This window comes from Schistocerca cancellata, chromosome 4 (genome assembly GCF_023864275.1).
Source record: "Schistocerca cancellata isolate TAMUIC-IGC-003103 chromosome 4, iqSchCanc2.1, whole genome shotgun sequence".
Taxonomy (NCBI): Eukaryota; Metazoa; Arthropoda; class Insecta; order Orthoptera; family Acrididae; genus Schistocerca; species Schistocerca cancellata.
In genome coordinates this window covers 734,777,961-734,797,110 of record NC_064629.1, presented here as the reverse complement: position 1 = coordinate 734,797,110, position 19,150 = coordinate 734,777,961, and the positions used below count along the sequence as shown (strand labels likewise).

General features: G+C 42.5%; 1 protein-coding gene across 1 annotated transcript in view; it reads left to right on the top strand.

The window, feature by feature from the left end:
• The first annotated feature begins 4,864 nt into the window (after window positions 1–4,864).
• The window catches only part of LOC126183837 (collagen alpha-1(XI) chain-like), a 533,300-nt gene continuing 519,014 nt past the window's right edge, over window positions 4,865–19,150 (top strand). Inside the window, exon 1 of the mRNA XM_049926098.1 lies at window positions 4,865–4,943. Coding sequence (XP_049782055.1) covers window positions 4,871–4,943 — 73 coding nt within the window. The 5' untranslated portion in view covers window positions 4,865–4,870. The remainder of the gene's footprint in view (window positions 4,944–19,150) is intronic.

The window sequence follows — 19,150 nt, the reverse complement described above, 5'->3', positions numbered from 1 at the left end:
CGTCAAGGGTAACCGTAGCCATGGTCCCCGAGCTGATAGTCCATGCTGCTGCAAACGTCATCGAACTGTTCGTGCAGATGATTGTTGTCTTGCAAACGTCCCCATCTGTTGACTCAGGGATCGAGACGTGGCTGCACGATCCGTTACAGCCACGCGGATAAGATGCCTGTCATCTCGACTGCTAGAGATACGAGGCCGTTGGGATACAGCACGGCGTTCCCTACTACCTTCCTGAAGCCACCGATTCCATATTCTGATAACAGTCATTGGATCTCGACCAACACGAGCAGCAATGTCGCGATACGATAAACCGCAATCGTGATAGGCTACAATCCGACCTTTATCAAAGTTGGAAACGTGATGGTACGCATTTCTCCTCTTTACACGAAGCATCACAAAAACATTTCACCAGGCAACGCCGGTCACCTGCTGTTTATGTACGAGAAATCTGTTGGAAACGTTCCTCACGTCAGCACGTGGTAGGTGTCGCCACCGGCGCTAATCTTGTGTGAATGCTCTGAAAAGCTAATCATTTGCATATCACAGCACCTTCTTCCTGTCGGTTAAATTTCGCGTCTGTAGCACGTCATCTTCGTGGTGTAGCAATTTTAATGGCCAGTAGTGTACTTGTTAAGTTCATGCCACGTCGATTTGTTGCACTACGCCCAGCGAAAGGAGGTCCGACACGATTGTAGGAGGTATTCCACGACTTTTTCAGTGTAAATACTACTATGCAATCGATGACGACATTTAAGTTACTGTGAAGTTCCTGAAGCTCGTGAAGGTGTTACATATTATTAAGATGAAGGCAGCAAATTTCGTGTCCAATCCTCTCATTAGGACGGGTAGATACGGAAAATCATGATGGGGTAGATAGTCTGGAAGGCGTGTTTCTCTAACAATGGATAAAAAAGGACCTATATTCATGACCTCAGAAGAGATTTCCATGCCAGATATTCATTCCGTCACATGTATATTCAGGTTAAGAGCACAGGTAGTTCCAGTTTTCAAGAAGGGTCGTCGAGCAGATGCGCAAAACTATAGGCCTATATCTCTGACATCGATCTGCTGTAGAATTTTAGAACATGTTTTTTGCTCGCGCATCATGTCATTTCTGGAAACCCACAATCTACTCTGTAGGAATCAACATGGATTTCAGAAACAGCGATCGTGTGAGACCCAACTCACTTTATTTGTTCATGAGACCTAGAAAATATTAGATACAGGCTCCCAGATAGATGCCATTTTCCTTGACTTTCGGAAGGAGTTCGACACAGTTCCGCACTGTCGCCTGATAAACAAAGTAAGAGCCTACGAAATATCAGACCAGCTGTGTCGCTGGATTGAAGAGCTTTTAGCAAACAGAACACAGCATGTTGTTCTCAATGGAGACACGTCTACAGACGTTAAAGTAACCTCTGGCGTGCCACAGGCGAGTGTTATGGGACCATTGGTTTTCACAATATATATAAATGACCTAGTAGGTAGTGTCGGAACTACCATGCGGCTTTTCGCGGATGATGCTGTAGTATACAGAGAAGTTGCAGCATTAGAAAATTGCAGCGAAATGCAGGAAGATCTGCACGCGGATAGGCACTTGGTGCAGGGAGTGGCAACTGACCCTTAACATAGACAAATGTAATGTATTGCGAATACATAGAAAGAAGGATCCTTTATTGTATGATTATATGATAGCAGAACAAACGCTGGTAGCATCTGGGAGTATGCGTACGGAACGATTTGAAGTGGAATGATCATATAAAATTAATTGTTGGTAACGCGGGAGCCAGGTTGAGATTCATTGGGAGAGTCCTTAAAAAATGTAGTCCATCAACAAAGGAGGTGTCTTACAAAACACTCGCTCGACCTATACTTGAGTATTGCTTATCAGTGTGGGTTCCGTACCAGGTCGGGTGACAGAGGAGATAGAGAAGATCCAAAGAAGAGCGGCGCGTTTCGTCACAGGGTTATTTGGTAAGCGTGATAGCGTTACGGAGATGTTTAGCAAACTCAAGTGGCAGACACTGCAAGAGACACGCTCTGCATCGCTGTGTAACTTGCTGTCCAGGCTTCGAGAGGGTGCGTTTCTGGATGAGGTATCCAATACATTGCTTCCCCCTACTTACAGCCGGGCCTGTGGCCGAGCGGTTCTAGGCACTTCAGTCCGGAAACGCGCGACAGCTGCAGTCGCAGGTTCGAATCTTGCCTCGGGCATGGATGTGTGTGATGTCCTTAGGTTAGTTAGGTTTAAGTAGTTCAAGTTCTAGGGGAATGATTACCTCAGATGTTAAGTCCCATAGTGCTCAGAGCCATTTGAACCCTACTTATACCTCCCGAGAAGATCACGAATGTAAAATTAGAGATTTTCGAGCGCGCACGGAGGCTTTCCAGCAGTCGTTCTTCCCACGAACCACACGCGATTGGAACAGGAAAAGGAGGTAATGACAGTGGCACGTAAGGTGCCCTCCGCCACACACCGTTGGGTGCCTTGCGGAGTTTAAATGTAGCTGTAGATGTTACGGGTCAATTCTAGTGTCCGATATCACCCGTCAGCTTTTACCAATGACGTAATGTGTGATGTTATTTTGTTTTTGCCGCTTATTGCTATCGATGAACGTTAAATGATTTCTCTGGATTACCTCGTTACGCTCGTATATTAAAAATTCGATGTAGATTGTTTTGTTTTCATCTCATAATTTTGTTTTCGTCATCTTTTGTTAATGAAAGTAGTCGTGATTTATAAGGTCTTGATTTCTCACGCTGTTCGTTATGGATGAGTCAGTTGTTTTTACTGCGAAAATTCTGCTTCAGAAAATGAGTTACCGTAAATCAACTATATAGTTTTTGCAATCATTGAGCGCCATTGCGGGGAAAGAGAAGGATTTCTGTTGTATTTATGAAAGTAGTCAGCAAAATGTACAGGCCTCGTTTTGTTAGTTAGGTGTTGGTGGGTCTGATACTTTTTTCTTGTTTTACGTCGCGTTTTTTTTTACGTTACTGTGTTGCGCGACTGCTACTTTTTTGGTTTCTCTGGAGGGAGGTTTTTCTGTCGTTTTATTATTTTCTGCTTACAATGGGGGGCCGAGGGGTATTACTGTGTCTTTGCCTGAGGGTTTATGTGATTGACTCTTGGTTTCATTTTTTTTATTATTTTAAAATTTTGTGTCTGATTGAGGGTGGGAAGAATGGTTTGAGTGGTACCTCATTCGTGCCTGGAGTTTGTGTTTCTTATTATTTTTTCATTAGTTATTCTGGATTTTGCTTCTTTCATTACAGTTTGACCTTCTAACATTATTATTACTTCTTAAGTTCTTATTTCGTTCTTGTCAGCCTCGATCTTTGACTCCTTTGCAAGTTCATATGCGGTAAGTTTCTTTTTATGTAGCCACTATTATGTTTTCCTTTTTGATTTTTTTGCTACACATGTGTTATTTTTACTGTCACTCCTGGTGTATCGATTTTACTAAGTGTTATTTGGAGCTACTGAAGCTGGTGTGACTTTCGTGTAGTATAGTTATCGGTTGCAAGGTTTGGTCTTTTTGCATTTTATTTCTTTGCGTGTGCAGTAATGTGTGTAAAGATTTTCATTTTTTGAAAGTCTAGTCGTATTCTGCAGTTCAGTAACAAGATCATTTTTTACGCACGTTTCTGATGTAAGATTTTTGCGCAACAAACAGTAATATTGGAATCGGTAACTAGAAATGACCTCCTACATAGGTTGCTTCTAGTTACCGATTCCAACTATTCGACGATTCGTTATTTAGATCGTTTTTGCAGTACGTGTGGAAAATATTATAGAACAGGCTCTGCTAACGGTATAATACGCCTTCCACATAGCTGACAACAGATTCTACACAACGCTGTTCTATTATATTACATAATATAGGCACTCGTAATTGCTCTCGTGTTCTTATTTATTTCAGTCATCGCGCCGGCCAGAGTGACTGTGCGGTTCTAGGCGCTACAGTCTGGAACCGCGAGACCGCTACGGTCGCAGGTTCGAATCCTGCCTCGGGCATGGATGTGTGTGATGTCCTTATGTTAGTTAGGTTTAAGTAGTTCTAAGTTCTAGGGGACTGATGACCTCAGCAGTTGACTCCCATAGTGCTCAGAGCCATTTGAACCATTTGAGCCAATGAAATTGGCGCGTAAATAATAGTCGCATTAAATGTATTATTTAATATCATACTACATTCATTTGTTTACGAGTATAATCCGTTCGATTCATAGATTGTCCATTGCAGCATCTTTGCCTTACGTATGACGTCATTGGTCAAAGCCGACGGGTGATATCGGACACTAGAATTTATCCGATGTTACTACTATTCTCCTGCCGGCCGGTGTGGCCAAGCGGCTCTAGGCGCTTCAGTCTGGAACCGTGCGACCGCTACGGTCGCAGGTTCGAATCTAGCCTCGGGCATGGATGTGTGTGATGTCTTTAGGTTAGTTAGTTTTAAGTAGTTCTAAGTTCTAGGGGACTGATGACCTCAGATGTTAAGTCCCATAGTGCTCAGAGCCATTTGAACCATTTTTTACTATTCTCCTACTTTAAGGGTTTAGTTTGTTAGAGAGCGCAAGTGACGTAAAGAGAGGTTGTGTAACCCGTGGTTTGCCGTTGCGAAACGTCGTCCAGGAGCCGGCCCCTAGTCGGTGCGTGCAGAAGCGGAGGGCGTTGCACCCGTGCAGTGCGAGGAGCGTCGCGGCCGCAGGTCTGTGATGTTGGCAGATGGTGGCACATGTGAAGAGGACTAGACTGTTCCCGAGTCGGAATTTTTTCTCGCGTGTGCGTGTGTGAGGGTAGGGCGCATGCGCGGTGCGCAGCACGTCGCGGGGCGGCAGCGTGTGCGGGCGCAGTCAGTGCTGGCGAGCCATGGCGGGCCCGCCGCTGCCGCCGCTGCTGCTGCTGCTGCTACTGCTGCTGGCCGCTGCGACCGCAACCGCCGGTGAGTCTGCGCTGCCTCCGACACCTACTCGCTTACGGGCTCGAGTCTGGCCAAAAAACTGATACGGCGCAACTCGTGATCAGCAAATCGTAATATGCTATAATGCAGGATTTAGAATGGGACGGCGTGGAAGTAAGCCATTTCGAAGTACATTGTTATCAACGGGCGATGACCGACAAATCTGTCCGAAGACTGCGCGAAAGTAAGAGCAATGACTGCAAACAGGGTGACTATGTGTCAGAAGTTTAAGCGACATAGCTTTAACGGAGCGTCCTACAAGTCACTTGCAACGTTTGTATGAGCAAAACGATCACTAGATCTAGATAACTTATGACAACATCATCAGTTAAGCAGAAATTTGTCGTTATTAGGTGAAAGAGCGGAACGATAGATTTACGTTTTCAACAAACTTTTGTTTTTTTCCCTTTACGAAATTTTTTTCTTATTTCTGGTTTTGGAGCTCAATAGCTAAACTACCTATGCTCTGATTTGCAAACGATCTATTTCTTCGCAGGGTCTACAGGGAGACTGGAAACCGCGATAGTATCCAAAATAGTGAATTTTAAAATTTTCCCGGCGAATTGACTGTTCAAACAAATTTCGGGCTTGCAGCCGGTCGTCGTTCAATACTTCACACCTGAAAATGACTGGCAGGTGCCCAGTTGAAATATCGTGCGAAGTATTGAACGACGACCGGCTGAAAGCCCGAAATTTGTTTGAACAGTATCCAAAATTGTTTCTGTGGCTTGGGAGGGCCCTTGGACGAATAAATACGAAACACCGCAAACGACATATACGAATTCCTAGCAAACAATGCAACTTTATAACGTGACAGTCTTCCCGTCCACGAAAGACTTTTCCCACCATAGAGGGAACTTTCCATCTTTTGTCTTATTTTATTTATTTTCTCAGTATTTTGAGAACGTTTATCTTACGAGTCAAACATAACTTCGACGCTCGTAACATAGCCGCCGATAAGAAAAAAATACAGTCTTGGTATCAGATACGTCTCACGCTAAGTTATAGCTCGTGAAATTCTTAGAAGCGCGCCGCGCCGACGATTCAATGAGTGTCAATGGGAGAATCAGGACCCGAAGACCTATTAGAGCGAGTCGGTTCTATCTTTAGTTAACCTCGCTTACATCGACGTCCCTACAAGACATCTTTTTCAGCTACGCTTCGCTTCGCATCCAACAGGTGGTTGCCGGCGTATTCGTCGCCGTGATACAATTGAAGCAGAAATTTTATGGCGGCTTGCTGTATATAAGGGGCGGTCAAAAAGAACGAGCCGTAGGTATAATTACAGAAACCAGTACGTGTATGTTAGAAGTATTGATCTTGGCTGTTAACACACTTGTCCCACTGTAAGAAGAGGCAGTGAATGGCTGTCTCATAAAATTCCCAGGGCTGCGATGTTAACCAGTTCCGCAGGTACAGCTGGACGTCGTCGTCGGACGTGCATCGTTTGCTGCTCAGAGCCTTTTATTTTTTGACCAAGATGGCCCCCTTCTGATTCATTTCCAGCAGCACGGGACAATAGAGAATGCTCAGCGTTAATCGCAAACCTTGACCTCTCATCACCAAGCAATCAAATCAAAATGACCAGGCAATCTCACTCTTGGGATCATTCAGCTCCACGCCAACGCAAAGCCTCATACGGCCCATACAGTCGCGGCACTCCTGCATAAATTCAAATGAGAGGTTCCCGGCCACCCTCCATACAGCCTGGATCTCTCTCCCTGTGATTACGTCATTTTTGGTCCCCTTGAAAAGGCTCTGACGGGTAAACGATTCACCTCGGACGACGACGTCCATCTGTACGTGGGGAACTGGTTAACATCGCAGCCCCGGGAATTTTATGAGACAGCCATTCACCGCCTTGTGTCACAGTGGGACAAGTGTCTCAACAGCCAGGGTCAATACTTCTAACATACAGGTACTGGTTTCTGTAATTATGCCTCCTTCTCGTTTCTTTTTGAACGCCCCTTGTATTATTGTAGCAGATAGTATTCTTCGATATTAACAAGGAATAACAGGTCTTGCTTGCTTTATTTAGAAATTTAGCGTATTAACGTAAATAATATACCTTCTATTTTCATTAACGTTTCAAAATGCTTATAGCATCGAAAAATAAAAGTCTTGATCGCTAAATTTCATCTGCTAGAATGTCCGCCCCCGGTAGCTGAATGGTCAGCGTGACCGATTGTCAGTCCTCTGGGTCCGGGTTCGATTCCCGGCTGGGTCGAGGAATTTTCTCCGCCCAGGGTCTGGGTGTTGTATTGTCCTCATCTTCTCATCCCCATCGACTGCAGGTCGCCAAAGTGGCGTCAAATTGAAAGACCGGCACCCGGCCAACGGTCTGCCCGACGGGGGGGCCCTAGCCATACGATAAAAATAAGAAAATCTACTAGTATGTCGCGAAACTCTAATCATAAAGATTTTTAAAATTATGTGTTACAATGTATCGCCTCAAGGAACTGTTTTCATATTTACGCCTAAAAACAGATTTCTAGAATCTTTCAATCTACTGTTTTTCGTACCTCATCAGATACAAAGTGCATTTTACTGCTAAATTAAAAATTACAGTTTATCACAACGCATCTGGTACAAATGTAATTTTCAGTGCATATTAAGCCAATTTCACGCAGCACTACTGACAAAACGCTCAGATATTCGCATAACAATGTGTGAATTAACCGATGAATTACCACGTATAAAATAACTATTGCAATTACAGAACAGTGAATAGGTGTCAGCCAGCACAAAAATTCGTGGAATGTGCTTATATGAAAGTGTCCCAACACAATAAGAGAGAGACAGTCACACGTGACAAGGAACATGAGCAACCACGCAAGTGGTCGTGTTTTTTGGACTTGTGCCACGCGATTATCAGGCCGGCAAAGCTTCGAAAGATACTACTGTACCTAGCGCTGTAGCATAACTGTGAAACAATCCAGAGAAATCACGCTGATGTTTGAACTAGACGTTTCACAAATTTTAAGCAGCGCGGAACACGATATCTAACTATTTAATACTTACATCTATATTCAGTACTACCCGGAAAACAATTTTATGGTGCAAATTTACACATTTAATGTGCACATTTAGGATAGTATTGAAGTATTCATCAGTAACATAAACCTACCTTCCAGCTTTCACATTGGTTTCCGTCTTTGAATAGTAGGAGGAGGCGGAGAACCGCAAGTACAACCGTCTGTACCAATGAAAGATAAGAAAGTGAACATCCATGTCTCACTCTTCCACACCAAACAGGCAAGGCTGTGGTACTGACACGACGCTCTATCACCGTCCCAGTAAAATCGTTGTTTTGACAATCTGACGACAGTACCATTGAAGACATCGACTTTTAGTAACCATGGATGCAGACTATAACTTTTCTTTCATAATTCCACCATTTCGCCGGGTAGCGCAGAACTACTGTAGCTATGCTCAAGAGCAATTGCCAAGGACCTCTAATTCCTAACCAAAGAATATGGTTCTGGTGTTTCATTAATACGCCATATTAATAATGAAAGATTTAAAAACATTTCTGGGGGCATCCTATAACAGTGCGAGATTTCTATGCACAGAATGAATTGAAGAGTGGAACCGGAAACCTTTGAAAGTGCCATTCCTGCACAAAACGCGTTTCCAGTGCTAATGCGTTCTCAGTATTCTTCTGCCTGTCCCTGGTCTTCTTCCTAGTATCAGGTCATGGAGAAAATGTTTCAGACATTCATTATTAGACTGCGCATGGTCCTTGTGCTAAGTATTGATTCCCTCTGGAATCCCAAGTGTCATGCGTCAACATTCACTCGATTTAGCCTATGATGGTTTTAAGAGATAACACAAGTTTTTGGAGAGTGAGCACAGCATTTTGACCTGCGACAGAGATTTTCCAGTTTTAAGGAAACAAAGAAAGGTAAGCAAGGCAAGATTTAAACAAGATTATTGAGTCAGCTAAAGCTATGAACCCATTCCATGCATTTCTAATGCATACAAGTGGCTTTAAAGATGCCGCTGAAACATTGCTGTCAATATAGGCGTGTAAGATATCCAAATGAAGTATGGTCAAAGTGTCTCATACTCATCCATCTCAAATAGGTGTTAAAATTCTTGCTCTGAAACGGAAGAATGGAAAATGTCAATGTACTGAAAATAGGAAAGATCATGGTAGATGTATGTCATGTCGCACTTCGTCTGAAAGAGCATCCATGTTTATCAGCTGCAAAACAGAAAGCCCTCTTGGCGATGTTGCCATTTCTTCCTCAACAGTACAAGGAGTTTTACAATAAACTTTGCACCATCTGCTTTCAAGAATGGTTTTGGGTACGAAACACAGGTCAATACTGACAGATTTTTCCTTGAATTTATTCCTTGTTATTGTTTTGTAATAAATCTGAAAGATACGAAAAACATTTTTTATTATAGGTCTACTGCTTAAAATATTACCACTGTATTTCTCTACCAAAAAAAAATTAAACGTAGTGTCACTGTGTTATGTCACATGAAACAAAAACTTTCGTATTGGTGCGTGAACTACTCGATTTCCTGGTATGGCACTTTTCTAATTTGCCTTGTTATTTTTCTGCAGTGGTGAGGTGGGCAGCGTAATTCTACGGTACCACAATACCTTCTTAATTTTTGGGTACATATCAGTTATATGCAAAAAGAGACACATTATTTTTTGACTCTCCTAACAAATGTCACATTTCGCACTTAGAACTTTCTCCATTTGCACTCTTCAGTTCTCGATTTTTATCGACAATGAAAATGTAGCATAGCTGTAGCATCTACTTATTTTCAACACAAATGGTGTAATACACATAGTCGTTCTCTGTAATGCAAGGTGCCGATAACCATGGGGTCGCGGTTTCAAGTGGTTCAAATGGCTCTGAGCACTATGGGACTCAACTGCTGAGGTCATTAGTCCCCTAGAACTTAGAACTAGTTAAACCTAACTAACCTAAGGACATCACAAACATCCATGCCCGAGGCAGGATTCGAACCTGCGACCGTAGCGGTCTTGCGGTTCCAGACTGCAGCGCCTTTAACCGCACGGCCACTTCGGCCGGCGTCGCGGTTTCATTTCCGCCCGTGGGCACGAATGAGGTTTGTATCAACTGCAGAAATCTCCCGTAAGATTTGTTAACAAAACTTAGTGGTAGTACGGAATATCTAAATCGCAGAAACTGGGAGTGAATGTTGACGGAAAATAGCAAGGATATCTGCACATAATGAAGGAAAATCTTGCACCGAGGTATTTATTTGGATAACTTCTTCTCCCTTCAAGCATTAGGCGTGATTATTCGGACACCGCCCAGCATTCACCAGTAAGCTGACGATCATTTCCTAAGAAATGTCTTAGGGCAGCCCAGCAGCGTAATAAAATTTTGTCCAATCATACCATACTTCATGTGTACATCAAAGTATTTTTTGCCTTTTGAAGCACAGAAAATACTCAGCAATGTGCGGAAACCATCTCATTGTGAAATTTCATTTTTGTTTCGAATCACATTCAGAATTACAGGCTTTAAAACTCATTTGATTTCATACTCACTTCAACATATTTCCAAAAGTCTAGACAACTAAGCCGTGCCCATCATTAGATACTATCAAATCATTTCAACATGGATATGAAGGTAAGCCGCTGTAGTGATTATTACAGTTGAAAGTTCGTAAAAATGAGTGGGGAAGGAGGGGGTGGGATAAATGATAAAGCTCTCTAGGGTTGATACATTACGGCAAGATCAGGAAAACTCTATCACATATTGTTGGTTACCTTGTAAGGCGGGCACTACTCCATAACAAGTTGTTATGGCAGCAAGTTGAGCGACGACGCTCTGGAGCTTGTCGAACGACAGGAAATTCACTTTTTTCTTACTGAGATTCATCTTGAAACTATAGTTTCAGATACAAGCCAATCCTTTACAAGTACTTGCTGTAAACTGAAACATTACTTTTAAGATAGTTGGAAGTACTGAGAAAAATATCCATACAATGTTTTTTTCGAGCACGACTCATAGTGTAAACCTCTATTCACAAAGATTTGTATTCCTCAAAAATAAAAATTAAAAATCAAAAATTAAATTGTTCAGTCTTACGCACGAAAAACAAATAAAAGGTAAAGGATAGACGTTTTTGGTTAGAAATCTGTCTACTAATCGGCTTAGCGCAAACAAATAACCGTCCACTTCCACTCTTACATGTGCAAAAAGAGAAGTATGTCAAACTGTTATAAAAGTAGATTAATGCCTGTAAAAAATTAGAAACAGTAATGCAGCCTGCATAACAAAGATTCAATTGGTGAGTGAAATAGTTTACAGGCAGAGTTGCGATTTTCTCTGTTAGGTATAAGTAGTTCTAAGTTGTAGGGGACTGATGACCATAGATGTTAAGTCCCATAGTGCTCAGAGCCATGTTTTAGAGTTGCGATATTCTTGAGTATACATCCGTAGAAAACAATTTACATAATTATTGAGGAAGGGAACAGCTGTTAATGGTTTTGATATAAGAGAGTTAAGTAAGAATGTAACGTTTTCATGCCATTACGTAAGATTACAATAAGCTATTAGATTTATCCTGGGAATCTGTGGCCATATTGTTTTTACATTTATAATTTTTTGATCCAAAATCATAGATCTAAATAGATACAGGGAACGGATTTCGGGAAATCACCCTACTGCTCAAACCACAGACACAGAGTTTAATCATAGCCACAATGGTTGCAAAATAATGTCTCTCACATATTTCACTGTTGGCGCAGTGCCTTCTGAAGCAGGCTGGAGCGTGCGTGACTCGACTCGATCATCCTTATTCCACCTTTTTCGGGTGCTCGTCCAGGAAATTATGACTTCTTCCGGTATTTCGACTGATAAACCTACCGACCGTCTTGCCACCTCCTCGAAGGAACGGATAAGTAGGCACATTTAGCAGTCATCCACCGACATGCCTTGACATGGCCTGCAAGTTTTTAGCAGAAATGCGGGGAAAAGATGTAATGATAACCCGATGCGTACATGGAGAAAGGTCATGCAGTGGTGGTTAGCCGACTGGACTCGCATTCGGAAGGAAGACGGTTCAAATTCCCATACGGCCATCTAGATTCATGTTCCCGTGATTTCTCTAAATCGCTTAAGGGGACTTCTGGGAGGGTCCCTTTGAAGGGAAACGGTCGATTTTCTTCCGTATCCTTCCCCTCGGCGACTTTATATGCTCCATCTCTAATGATCTCGTCGTCAACGGGACATTAAATCCTACTCCTTCTCCTTCTCCCTCCACTCCCTCCGCTCGAGCCGGATGCGCACCATAAAAGTCATGGAATATGCTATCGATCCAGAAGAAACATATACATTCTTGCTGACTGGAGAAAAAGGACATAAGTATGTCTTTGATACTGTGTAGCTTTTAAGGTGATTTTATTAACTCAGCTAGGGCAACACGAGTTTACTTCCAAATCTATCTCTTCTATACCACAACGCTTGTTCTAAAAGTGCAAATATACTGCCTCCAAAAGTAAGATAACAGTACGGTTTTTCGCTCTTGGGCGATGCAGCTCTCTAAACAGCATGACAGCTTACTCACGGCGATTCCCGAAAAGTCTAACAAATACCAGCAGCACGCCCATTGTACATATAAAGCCTTCTGCATTTTAAGAGGGAACAGCGTTTCGTCCTATCAACACATAGGTAGTAACATTACTTTGGGATGTCTCATCTTTCACTGAAAGAAAAGTGTGGCCGACTTTCAAGTTACTGGGAAATTTTTGTAATCTAGCAACAATTAAAATTATATTTAAGTGCAACATTCCAAGTGAAAACTTTTTTTTCCACTAAATCGGCTTTAAAGGTTATTCATCCCGATTTAGCTAGCGGAAACTTTGATACTACCGCAGCCTCATAGTGGTAACATTAGAGTTGTAAAACTACCGTAAGCTGTCGTAGACTGTCATAAGTTAGCATAGGTGTGGTAGTTTTCCATGTTTGTGCATGTCAACTGCACCCGTATCAAAAATTATTGTTCTGATTACAGGAAAGCACAGAATTTACGCAAGCAACTAATTTTTATTACTTGTAAAATGCAAATCATTTTTGTAAGAATGTAAAATACACAATGGACTAACACTGGACGATGTGCGATTCTAGTTATGTGCAAAACAAACAAGCAAAAAGAAAGAGACGTCGTCAGCTACCAGTTTCTCTCACACACACAATCATTTACGTTTCTTTCTCTACCAACGGTACCAACAGTAATGGTACTCCTATTTGTTATGTCATTTATATACTGTACCAAAACTACTGTATTGCAGTTTTGGTAGAGCACAACTTTAGGTAAGCTGTATGGATATTACAACATCTTATTGTTCACCACATGCCAAAGAGCGGAACTGTTGGCTATTCGCACTATTGAAATTGACGTTATTTGAGAGTCTGCTGGAGCTGTAATACCTTTTTAAGAACACAGTTATTTTGCATGGATTACAGTCAAAAATGTATTTCACAAGAGTTCACATTAATAGAATTTTGTCAAAGCAGTTAAGTGCAATTACCGGTTGTTCAGTTTGTTTAAGTCCTTTCTGACTCGATTAGCTGCACATCATCTTTACATCTACATCTACATCTACATTGATACTCCGCATGCCACCCAACGGTGTGTGGCGGAGGGCACCTTACGTGCCACTGTCATTACCTCCCTTTCCTGTTCCAGTTGCGTGTGGTTCGCGGGAAGAACGACTGCCGGAAAGCCTCCGTGCGCGCTCGAATCTCTCTAATTTTATATTCGTGATCTCCTCGGGAGGTACACGTATGGGGAAGCAATATATTCGATACCTCATCCAGGAACGCACCCTCTCGAACCCTGGACAGCAAGCTACACCGCGATGCAGAGCGCCTCTCTTGCAGAGTCTGCCGCTTGAGTTTGCTAAACATCTCCGTAACGCTATCACGCTTACCAAATAACCCTGTAACGAAACGCGCCGCTCTTCTTTGGATCTTCTCTATCTCCTCTGTAAACCCGACCTGATACGGATCCCACACTGATGAGCAATACTCAAGTATAGGTCGAACGAGTGTTTTGCAAGCCACCTCCTTTGTTGATGGACTATATTTTCTAAGGACTCTCCCAATGAATCTCAACCTGGCACCCGCCTTACCAACAATTAATTTTATATGATCATTCCACTTCAAATCGTTCCGCACGCATACTCCCAGATATTTTACAGAAGTAACTGCTACCAGTGTTTGTTCCGCTATCATATAATCATACAATAAAGGATCCTTCTTTCTATGTATTCGCAATACGTTACATTTGTCTATGTTAAGGGTCAGTTGCCACTCCCTGCACCAAGTGCCTATCCGCTGCAGATCTTCCTGCATTTCGCTGCAATTTTCTAATGCTGCAACTTCTCTGTATACTACAGCATCATCCGCGAAAAGCCGCATGGTAGTTCCGACACTATCTACTAGGTCATTTATAATGTAGTAGGTCATTTATAATGTATAATGACATTGTGAATGATGACTGCGATGAGGAATTAGTTATATGAGAGGCTAAACAAGACGTGCCACGTTCCAGAGCCGCCCGGCTCTCCTTGACTGGGTCGCATGTTACATGGCTATAACGAAAATTGCCAGATGTCGAAGCAGAAGAAGCGACGTGTGCATTAACGCGTTCGTGTGGCCGGGGAGTGCGTGAAATGTTTAGCCGGGAGTTGTTTTGTGGCGAGCGATAACCTCTGGCCGGGCCATAACGCAGCCCATTCACTGGCACTGCCCGCCCGCCGCTAGCTCTGCCACGTGCGGCACGCCAGCGCTCGCGCTATTCGCGGCCGCGTCTTCACCATCGGCCCTCCTTGTTAGGCAAATACTCCGCACATCTCACTTTTCATCTTATTTTTTGATCTTTAGACAGGAAACTTATAGTGTTATTAACATGAACATGCACAATGTACAACTAGAGTAGCTGAACAGCATAAGGCAGCTAAACAATCAACAGCGTGTTGAGAAGCGCTAGGCAGAAAACAACTGTCCGTTACTGTATCGCCAATGTTTGCCGAGATAATTAGTTGGAGGCACCAAAAGAGTGCTCCATTTTCATCCCTCGACTAGCGATATGGGCGCCGTGCTTAAGACAGTTGGATATACGTATTGGGGAGGAGTGACCCTCAAACGCCTATGATTTAGCTTCTTCCGTGGTTTTCCTAAACCACTGCAGATGAATGCCGGTATAGTTTGTCCAGAAACTCTAAGTGTAACGAACGCTGTATCGGTGTAACATTGAAAGTCTGACCAATCTTCCTTTCTTCAGTTTTCCTCGGCGGAATATGTTAAATGTGTATATGTCTCCTAATGATGACTTTCGTGAGTTCGTACGCTGTGTGGTGGTTCTACGTCCGAGTGTGGAATGAACAGAATGCACTGAGTAAAACTTGGTGCCGACACAAATTCCAGTCATCTCGACTTGGCCCATAATGATCACTCACCAGTACTTGTACTTTACTTTCGCACTGAATTCCACCGCTCTAGTGTTCATTAGCGTCCTCGGCTAAGCAGGAGAGCTATGACACCACGCTGGTATCAGTTCCCATTAGTTGAGTTAAAAATCAAAGAAGTCATTAGAGACGAAGCAATATTGCCCAGCAACGGGTGAAGAGTAGTCATTAGCGTTTATGATGGAATCAGTCCGTCATTTGCGCGTGACATCACGCGTGCAAATTTCATCCGGATCTAGATACGTACGCAGTTATGTCGAGTGCAACTCAATAGCATGAATTTTCCTACCCTGAAATTCTATTTTCTTGTCGATACTATGTTTCGCATACACGTGTTGTTGACAGAGAATTCTCATTATCCTCTGTGCACAGAAGAAGTATCGGGACAGATCAAGATTCATGTGCTGAAGAACATCACCTGGCGAGGTCCTTACTTACTTTCTAAGTGTGTGTGTGTGTGAAATCTTATGGGACTTAACTGCTAAGGTCATCAGTCCCTATGGTTACACACTACTTAGCCTAAATTATCCTAAGGACAAACACACACACCCATGCCCGAGGGAGGACGCGAACCTCCGCCGGGACCAGCCGCACAGTCCATGACTGCAGCGCCTGAGACCGCTCGGCTAATCCCGCGCGGCCCTTACTTTCTAAGTGATATACGAATTTTGTACTAGGTCTGCCATACATAACACTACACATTTTTTCGTATCAGCTGAGCACAAGTGTAGATAAGTATAAACGCCAACTAAAATGTCCCACACCAAGACAGACTGCACATTCACTGGACCGCCTGGCAAATTTGATCTGTGATGTCAGCTGTACAATTCATATGAGGAAGAAGAGATATCGTAATTAAAACCGAGGGTCTTACATACGAGGATTAGTCATATGCCACCACGTCTTAGTATTGTTTATGGAAATTTCTCACCTCTTGTCAGTTCTAATAGCACGGAGTATACAGCCCATTATAATATATACCACGCGTTCACATCCTCTACCATTGGATTATTCACCAAAAAAATGGTTCAAATGGCTCTGAGCACTATGGGACCTAACTTCTGAGGTCATCAGTCCCCTAGAACTTAGAACTACTTAAACCTAACTAACCTAAGGACATCACACGCATCCATGCCCGAGGCAAGATTCGAACCTGCGACCGTAGCGGTCGCGCGGTTCCAGACTGTAGCGCCTAGAACCGCTCGTCCGCTCTGGCCGGCATTATTCTCCATAAGAATAACTTATTAACGATAAAGAATAGTTAAACCGCAAACTAAAATAAATAAAACTAGAGGGAAGAGTACTGAGCCCTCTGCACTGTCTTGTTGTTGCAAATCGTGCCTTAAGCTATTCAGCTATTTACAGAAGTTCGTACTTTTTCAATATTCTTCCAGAGACTGAAAACTTCCAGAAATCCTTTTTAGCTGTCTTAGACTTTAATATAGATATACAGCATTTGGCAGATACAACATACCATCACAAACATATATAGGTAATGAGAAAATATATCGACGTGCGGTTTTTACCAAGTTATAGCGGACAGTATGGCGAATTTCCTGACGTTCGCAAAGAATTTTTATCTTTTACGGTCGCCGAATTACGACACCGACTTTTTTTTCTAACGGAAATACACGCTGTTTATAAATGAATATCGGGGTATTAACGTTTTATAATATTTAGTATATGAAACTTACAGTTATAAATGATATGTCAAATGCAAGAGCAACTCAAACAGTTTTACCAAGAATCTTATAAATGTTCTATGTGAGCACCATTTGTCACACCGCACACATCAAGTCTATAGCTGAGTTCTTCGCAAACGTTGATATGTTTGTCTTCAGTGATTGTAGCAACAGCTGCTTCAATCCGGCTTCTTAATCCAGGGAGGTCTGCTGGTAGCGGAGGCACATAAACACGATCCTTGATGAAGCCCCAAAGGAAAAAATCGCATGGCGTAAGATCGGGTGAACGTGGAGGGCATGCAAAGGAAGCCCTGTCATTGGGCTTCCTGCGGCCTATCCAGCGCTTGGGTACAGTGAAGTTCAACCAATTGCATACTTCGCTATGGCAGTGAGGTGGCGCACCATCTTGCTGGAAAATGAAGTTCTCTGACTCATTTTCTTTCAACTGAGGGAAGAGCCATTGCTGTTGCTACAATCACTGAAGACACACTTATCAACGTTTGGGAATAACTCGGCTATAGACTTGATATGTGCTGTGTGACAAATGGTGCATACATTTAACATTTATAAGGTTCTTGGTAAAACTATTTGAGTTGCTCTTTCATTTGACATATCATTTATAACAGCAAGTTTAATGTAATAAATATTATAAAGCGTTGAAATCTCGATATTCATTTATAAACACCCTGTATATACTTTTTTCTGTGGCACTTGAAAGAAGCTTCTCGGAGAACATCAGTGACATAATATGTATGTGACTTTTGCAAATAGTATCAAGATAACAGCGATGCAAACCACTGTTCCACCGTCAGGACGAAAGGTTCCACGAACGTCTGCCTTACTGTACCAAATGTGAACAAGCACATTCGTGTGTTTATTATCACGGCGCCATACCAAATACTCAAAATGTTGACCATGAGCATTACTACACGCTTGAGAAACAATACTGCACGTCGAATTTCATCTGGAGTTACAGGCAGCACAGGCTCGTGTTATAAGGCCTTTTATGCCTTCCGGAGCCATAAGTGTTTCCTACTACACCTGTTATTTTAATTTTCGCCACAGACAAAAGTACAGAAATGTTGAGTTTGGTTAATGTACAGATCATTTCGCGTTTCATGAATTACCGTTTCGATGCTCTCCAAATGTTATCTTAAGATGGTCTGTCATTACATGTGAGAAAAAGGAACGACATCGTCATGTTGGTACCACACTGATTGTCCTATAACTGCAGCAGCGACATATCTTAGCATCTCGAGACACTAGTTTGTTTTTGGATTACCATCAATAAAACAACGACCAATGATGCGGGTGTTGAAAACACGCACCAAACGATGATTGAGCAAGAGCGTTGTTTTTATCTACTTCTTTGAGTTAGCGTGGATTTTCAACTGACATTTTGTATGTATTGCGAAGATAGACTTGTCCAAGGTTTGTAAACGAAGGTTCTTCCTTAAACAAAATTTTACACAGATATGCCACATCACTTTGCACTTTTCAAAGATAACACCCAGAGAACTGTAACTAATTTTGGAAGTCATTGCCATGGAGCTGTAGATGCAGTGAAATGTGAAAAGGATGAAATGCGATGGAATTTAGTGTTCACAGAACACTCATTCGGTTAATCGCTCTTGTACTTTCGAGATGTCTCTTCGTGACACTTGCATTGCTAAATATTTTCATTTCTTTTACCAGTTGCTCTTCTTTTTCTGCGGCGTATTTTATTCTCTACACTTCCAGTTCTAGAACTTTTCTTTATAAAATTTGCAAAGACAGATCGTGAGTGCTTGGCACACACTGGCTAGTCTTCAGCACACAACACCACTGCTGCTCTAAGAGTTTGGCGACATTCGCCATAAACAGTATTCACTTTTTCGACTGCCGTATACATATAGAATGTCTCAATAGCTCTACGAGCAAGTTGTCTGACTGCTAAAGGAGCAGAGCACAGACTGATGGGCTCCAAGGGCACAAGTGAACACAAGAACCATACTTGAGTTACGTGTTTGCTTATACTTGGTATAACAGGGCAGAGG